General features: G+C 32.4%; 1 protein-coding gene across 1 annotated transcript in view; it reads left to right on the forward strand.

Moving 5' to 3' along the window:
- glu (structural maintenance of chromosomes 4-like protein gluon) overlaps nucleotides 1-7,395 on the forward strand; it is a 58,929-nt gene extending 51,534 nt beyond the window's left edge. The window contains exons 17-24 of the mRNA XM_089709385.1: nucleotides 198-355; nucleotides 1,384-1,522; nucleotides 3,390-3,569; nucleotides 4,290-4,469; nucleotides 5,068-5,197; nucleotides 5,732-5,849; nucleotides 6,480-6,663; nucleotides 7,190-7,395. Coding sequence (XP_089565511.1) covers nucleotides 198-355; nucleotides 1,384-1,522; nucleotides 3,390-3,569; nucleotides 4,290-4,469; nucleotides 5,068-5,197; nucleotides 5,732-5,849; nucleotides 6,480-6,663; nucleotides 7,190-7,351 — 1,251 coding nt within the window. The 3' untranslated portion in view covers nucleotides 7,352-7,395. The remainder of the gene's footprint in view (nucleotides 1-197; nucleotides 356-1,383; nucleotides 1,523-3,389; nucleotides 3,570-4,289; nucleotides 4,470-5,067; nucleotides 5,198-5,731; nucleotides 5,850-6,479; nucleotides 6,664-7,189) is intronic.
- Nucleotides 7,396-8,083: the final 688 nt, after the last annotated feature.

Below are 8,083 nucleotides of genomic sequence, written 5' to 3' on the forward strand. Positions count from 1 at the left end.
CCCGTTCCCGTGGGATTTCCGGGATAAAACCTATCCTATGTGTTATTCTGTATAAGCTATATTGTGGTAAAGTTTCATTCAAATCCATTCAGTAGTTTTTACGTGAAAGAGTAACAAACATCCACACATACAAACTTTTGCCTTTATAATAGTAGTAGGATATTGTTTCAATTGCTTTTTATTTGTTTTTATTATAGATAGAAAAAGAAGTGCACGGTGTTGATGCACAAATAGCAGCGGTAGCGGGAAACAAAGTGAAGGAATTGCAGAAGATAGTCGACGAATTGACTAAGAAAATAGATAAAGTTAACGCGGAAATAACTAAATTGAAGGTTGGAATTAATACTAGTATACGGTAAGTCTTTATTTATTTATTTATTATTTTTTAATACATTTGTGGAATATTTGAGCGTCGAAATAAAAATACTCTTATCCACGATGGAGGAGTTTAATTTCGCACGTTACAATATATTAATATTACAAGACAAAAACTGAGCGCACATCCGTCGTCGGTGCTAGTCGCCACGGATGTCTAGTAACAGACAATAAATTAAGTACATACCAATAGACCCGTAGAATAATATATTCTAAAGTGTTCTTACTAAAGTTATCCAAAAAACTCTGCCTACACGTCTTTTAGGCAGAGTTATCTAATAAACGTATATTTGAGACTAGTTGTTTATGGTACGTCAATGGTATTATGCGATACAAATATGAATAGGTTCGACTCAGCACACAGTATTGTGACGTCATACTTGTAATTTAAAGCAATTAATTTAATGGCCTGCGCAGACGAGGGATTTTAGTCCGCGGACTTTTTTGTCCGCTAAAATAGAATTCTTACAACTGTATCGAATAACGCAAACGTGGGATTAAAAGTACCCGCGTGTACTAAAAGTCCCCTGAATAACCGCGGACATGCAGGACCGGATCAAGTGGGAGTCCCCGAAATAAAATAGAAGAGAATAGAACACGGGTGACCAGGCGAAGCAACCAAACCGCGGACTTTATCCTATTCATATTCGCTTCCATAGCGTGATTTTCTCCGCAATACTCGTGCGTTGAGTCCGCGGTAAATCCGCGGCGGAGTTTTTATTCGCGGAGCGTCCTTTTTTCTCCGCCAGGGACTAAAATCCCTCGTCTGCGCAGGTCATAATTGATATTCTAAGTTTAGCAGTGACGTTTGTATGTAATAGTCAGACAAGACAGACCAAATTGAATAAACCGTTATTGCTATGCAAAATTGGAGTTTAAAGAATCTTATTTGAGGGTCCAAAACATTATTATGTTTATGACACACAAGCGATACACCCTAAAAATATCAAATAATAATTTTAGTAAAAACTAATTTTGACTTACTCAAATATTTATGTTGAATTTCAGTAATACAAAGAAGTCTAAAGATAAAATAACACAAATGGAGGCTGATTTGAAGGAAACAGAAAAGAATTTAGAAACTTACGGCAATCAGAAACGACAGTTGACTCTGGATATTGGTAATTTGCAAAAGGAATTTGAAGAGGTATATTATTAATATTAGACCGGGAGATACTGACACAAAATTTCGAGTCATTTGTAACAAGGATGGCGGTTCTACAGGGGTCTTAGTACGCAATGACAAAAAGAAAAATGATGGTGTGAACGCTGGTACCGGTGGCTTAGTCGCGTGGGCGTTTGTCAAACTCGTCGGAAAAATATCGAAAGTCAAACGATTTGTAACACAAAAATTTTAGAATTTACCGATAGCCCATAAAAAAGTAGTAGGCGGTAGTGTCATGCCATACTTTTCCGGTGTGACTTACAGCCCGCCATACCGATGCGAATGTGTTGATTTAAATAAAACAATCATTCAACCATTTGTACCAGGCTAACTTTTGCACAGGTAACTATCGTCGTGCAGCCATTTACGAAAATCGCCATGCCATACTTTTCGGACGATTCCAAATGGTCGCCATACCGCCGAAAATCTGCAAAAAATTTTTATTTCGCCAAACTTTTTGTACCAGTATTGCATTTGGATTTTTGGAGAGTATTTGATAAAATGTGACCATTATTATATTTGCCATACTTCTAGTAGGGGGAAAAAGTGCTGTCATACTTGAAAACTTAATTTATTATTAATTTATATAAGTGAAGATTTCCAACACATTGATCTTTGAAATTTTGTATTTATATTTGTTGATCCTCAAACTTACAGGAAAAATAAGTGCCATACTGTTACAAATCGTTTGACTTTCGCTATTTTCCGACGAGTTCGACTAACGCCCACGCGACTAAGCCGCCGGTACCAGCGTTCACGCCATCGTTTTTCTTTTTGTCATTGCGTACTAAGACCCCTGTAGAACCGCCATCCTGTTACAAATGACTCGAAATTTTGTGTCAGTATCTCCCGGTCTATATACAGTAAAACCTGGTTAAGTGAGACATCAAGGGACCTGAAATGTCGTTTCACTTATAGAGGTATTCCACTTACCCAGTGTCTCAGATATACAGGTATAAATAAATATCTGTCTCATTTACAGAGGGGTGATAACGATTGTAGCTTTCGTTTTGACATTTTTCAAATAGACATCTGTATGATAGTAAAGCGAAACTAAAACTGAAGGTAATTGAAGCTCAAAATTTGTACTTACGTACTTGGAATTACGTGTGGAATTTGTGGGTTGAATAAGAATGAGTAAACAAACAATGTTATCTCAGTTACAGAGGTTTATGCATATAAAATTTACTCGCTGTCTCAGTTATAGAGGTGACTATGATGATAAATCGAAAGAACAAATCCCAGATATAGAGGTTTACCTCGTCCCACTAACAGAGGTAATTCAGTGCCAAAGTGTTGGGACCTCAGCATGAGTTCCAGTTATGGAGGTTTCTCACTTATCCAGGTCCCACTTAACCAAGTTTCACTGTATATATTTAATTAAAATACAGAATTCATAAAAAATAAATGTCTTGATTATAAATGCTGAAACAATACAGAGGGATAAACAAATAACACTTATTATAACCTCATATAAATTTGATTATAATTTTTGTATCCATCCAAAATGTTTGTGTAATAATAATTTTCATATTCAATAACTTACTTGAAATGTTTCTTGCATTGCGAAGTAAACAAAACGTATGTTTATTGCAAAAATAGCTTAAAAATATATCATAATATCACTACATAGTATAAAACAAAGTCGCTTTCTCTGTCCCTATGTCCCTTTGTACGCTTAAATCTTTAAAACTGCGCAACGGATTTTGATGCGGTTTTTTTAATAGATAGAGTGATGCAAGAGGAAGGTTTTAGTATATAATTTATTAGGTTTTAGACAAAGCGGGCTAAGCCGCGGGCAGTAAGCTATATATGTATAATATACTAATAAATTTTAATAATTCAACAGCTCGGTGAACAAATAACTGAAGGTACGAGCGAATTCGCGGGATTACGTAAAGAAATCGCAAAATTACAAGAGAATGAAAATAAAATAAAATCGGAAAGACTGGAAGCTAATAATTCTGTAAATAAAATGGAGAAAACGATACAAGATTGTAGTAGCAAAACTCCGCAGTGGGAAAGAGAGGTAATATAATATAATTATAAATTATAATATTATCGTTTTTTATTACAAAATTGTATTTATTTATTTATTTATTTATTTATTTATTTATTGAAAAACACACACTAACATTACAGTTTCCCAATACGATAGTGGTTTTACATTTAATTGGTTACATCATGGTTACATCGAAATTAGAAATATAATATAACATACAAACTAAATACATTACTTTTTATAGCATATTCCAAATAAAGCTACTCGCGTGAATTCATCCCAAGTGCAAAAAAATATATCCGTTTTGATTGCTATTTCATTGAGTGAACGAAGTGCACGCGTCATAGTAGTCATAATAGTCATAATAGTGTACTATCATAATAGTCTAATATGCCTATCATTAACGTCATTTGTCAAGTTATTAAATATAAAATATTTAATATAATACGTTGCAACCTATACAATATTGAAAAATGTCGAATAAAACTGTAATCATGCTCAATGTACTAACAACTGACTTTATTTTACACCACTATTTGGTTATAACTCTTAAAAATATTAACTTTTAACGCTTGACTATTTTTTTTATCTGCCATAGACCTTTTATTAAACTTAATTTCCTTCCGTACAGACGTAGTCTGGAAGAAATCGCTATATTATAGCGATAGTCTTATCGTTTTGATCAATAATTAGTTTAAGATTCTTATCATGGTTTAGAGCAGAAAAATATTAATAATTTGTTTTTAGCTCCAATCGCTCCGCCTCGAAGATCCCGGTATAAACATACCGGGAATCGAACGTCCGACCCCCCTCGTCACACACACCACAGAGGAATTGGAGGAATGTTCAGTGGAAGAGCTTAGGAATAGATTATCTGCGCAAAAAGCGAGGATAGGCGATGGGAAACCTAACTTACAGGCTATACAGGTTAGTTTTTGAAGTGAAACTTCTTTGTTTGGGTTGGACAAAAATTTAGTGTAACATTTTTGCGTTACGCCGTACGCGTGACATTTTTGCGTTACGCCGTACGCGTGACAATTTTGCGTTACGCCATACTCGTGACATTTTTAAAGTCATAAAGAAGTTTCACTTCTTACGTGTGTACTCTAGTACACGCATACATTTTTTATTATTAAAACTACTAAATACGTTATTTAAAACTAACTTTCAAAGGAGTTCACATGAAAATGAGGTTTAGCGCGGCTAAAAGTTGGTATATCATTCGTAATTAACTCTAGACACAAAAATCAAATAAAATCGCTCTATTGTGACGTGACAAACAAACAAACTTTTACACATATTATAATATAGTAAGTATTTAAACGCAACGCAAAACTCTGCTTTTTAAATCCGTAGGCAGACTTTTGCTTCCGACAATATTTGAGCGTAAAAACTACTGGACGCATTTGGATGAAACTTTGCAGGAATCAAAGGAATGCTGTTCATCAGGATAACACATGAGCTATAAAATATTCTTGATTTGAGCTAGTTAAATAATATAATCAATAATTATTTTTATTTACAGGATTATAGAGCCAAGGAAGAATTATACTTACGTCGAGCCGCCGAGTTGGACGAAATAACAACAAAAAGGAATGAAATGCGCAATCTGTATGATCAGTTACGTAAGAAAAGAACTACTGACTTTTTGAGCGGTAAGTTTTATTAATAAAAATCTATATGCACTAATATGTATTAAAAAGCTGTTTGTTTGTTTGCTTGCTTGAACGCGCTAATCTCAGGATCCAAGGTTCAATTTATTTTTATATATTTTTCTCAGGAACATGATCACATTTCCGTGATTTTTCAAAGTAACTTTGGCCTTTTGTGTTAAAACATGTCTTAGTTTAAATTTATTGTATAAAATATACACAAGGGCCGATTTTTCAATTCATGGTTAAAACTTATTCGCCCAATAAAGTATTACACGATAATATTAAAATGTCACTCGTAAACTGTCAAAGACGGGCAACGAATACATTTTTGAAATGGTAGTTTAATATTTTTTTTTTTTAGTTATTCGACGAATAAGTTTGAAATTTCTCTGATTGAATTAGGGCTGATATTTCAAACCAAGGATTGAAATATCAGCCCTAATTCAATCAGAGAAATTCTTATCTGTTAAATATTGTTTTTATTTTCCTGTCGCCTATCAAAGTACAAGTAATAAAATAATGAATATTTTACAGGATTCAACACAATAACATCAAAACTAAAGGAGATGTATCAAATGATAACACTGGGAGGTGATGCCGAGTTGGAATTAGTGGATTCTTTGGATCCATTCACTGAGGGGATTATTTTCAGGTAAAAAAAACTTTCTAGCTAGCTTTTAAGCTATTTTTCTTTACGATTAATATTTCGTTGTTACTTATGTAATGTTTATGGACTTTTCTTTTTGGAACTTCTTTAGCGCACAGCAATTTTTAAATTAATTTATCAAAATACTCAGTAATCTAGTATTTATTTCAATTCACGTGCTGTATAATATCACAAAATATGAATTTAGATTCGAAAGAAACAATGTTGTGTTTTAAATTTATATCATTTGAACACAAAAAATAATAATAATGAAACCAATACTTACAAATATATTATTTATTTGAGTAGTTGCAATATTAATTAATTTACATAATAATATCATTTATTTTCACGTCTATTTTGAGTTGCCTGGTAGAGATCGCTGCCAGCGATAAGGCCGCCTATTGTTAAATTATATTGTTAAGTTTGTAAAATGTATTCTATAAGGTGTACAATAAAGTTTTATTCATACATTCATTAATTTGTTTTGTTTTTAATATTTTATAGAATTATAATACTAACATAGTTTTTTAAGGCCATTTCACTAACAATTATATGGATATCAAATTTATTTGAAATAAATGAAATAAATAAATAAAAATAAATAAATAAATAAATTAATCATTTATTTCCCAGTGTACGCCCACCAAATAAATCATGGAAGAACATTTCAAACCTTTCCGGAGGTGAGAAAACTCTATCATCTTTGGCTCTCGTTTTCGCACTACACTACTACAAACCAACACCGTTATATGTTATGGATGAAATCGACGCAGCGTTGGATTTCAAGAATATATCCATTGTCGCTAATTATATTAAGGTATTTATTTGTTTATATTGGATTTTTTTGAAAAATGTCCCAGTGTTGATTTAAAAAGCAAGTAAATCGAGTTATCTTCAATTAACTTCATATTTATTGAATATTTATTTATTCCGAAATACATAATTTTTCATTCGAATGACGAACTAAACGAACGTACAAAGTATTATTGTTACATAAAAAAGTTGAAAATCAGTCTTTTTAAATTTTTCACGGAATCAACTTATTTTTCGTAACTAATTGCAATAGTTTCTAATACTTTCAATTCATATTTAAGTACCAAAAATAATACCGAAATAGATGCCCTTATATTTTTAATCTGCGCCTCGCGGTTTTACCCGCATTGCTCCGCTCCTGTTGGTCATAGCGTTATGATATATAGCCTATAGCCTTCCTCGATAAATGGGCTATCTAACACCGAGAGAATTTTTCAGATCGGACCAGCTGTTCCTAAGATTAGCGCGTTCAAACAAACTCTTCAGCTTTATAATATTAGTATAGATACGCTCTAATATTTTTTTTTCAGGAACGTACGAAAAACGCGCAGTTCATTATAATTTCTCTCCGATACAACATGTTCGAAGCGTGCAACCGACTGGTCGGGATCTACAAAACTCAAGATTGTACCAAATCTGTTACTGTGGAGAATAAAGTGCCCGAAACTAGTGATAATGTGGCTAAATGTTGATTTTTGTGTAGTTTTAATGAAATAAATTTGATTTTTTATAGAGATTTATCTTTTATTTTAACGAATTCCCAAGATATATAAATACCTAATATAATACCTATTACCTAATATACACACACGTACACATAACACGTACACGTAGATTAAAAGAAAACAAACTTTTATTTAATATCCTAAGAACATGATGTTTTATAATAATAACTAACTGACCTAGCAAACTGATTTGCCTTTCACTAATTACTTACGGAATAAAAGTAATCTACCGAATATACATTTTCCGATGAGTATGGCGATACAAATTTATTTTAATTCAAATTCATTTATTTGCCAGTAAACACTATACAAAGATGTTACAATTTAGTTTTTCAGCATGTTTAGTCGTTATTAACATACTTACATATTTTTTTTATTTCACTTAATTTTAATTTGTCATACAAAGCAAATATCAAACAGGCTATTGAAATTATCAACAGGTTCATTATTCGTTACACAGTCACACATACATACAATTTCACAAAAAAAACATTCGATACAAAAATGTTATTTTAATTTGCTTAGTGGTAGGGATCACAACTCCAGTAAATTATTGAAAACTTATAAAGCTATTGCATAACTATTCAAGAGCGTACCTAGATCTTTATACAAAGGCACTCGCAAACGCGTCGGGTCCCTTTAAGTGAAAAGCGAGCTATCCTCAAAGGTTATTACGAATTTTTTATGATTATTTTTACT

Source organism: Colias philodice, chromosome 22 (assembly GCF_061535455.1).
Source record: "Colias philodice isolate Cphi_HAF_F1 chromosome 22, ilColPhil1 Martin Lab GWU primary, whole genome shotgun sequence".
In the NCBI taxonomy this organism is placed as follows: Eukaryota; Metazoa; Arthropoda; class Insecta; order Lepidoptera; family Pieridae; genus Colias; species Colias philodice.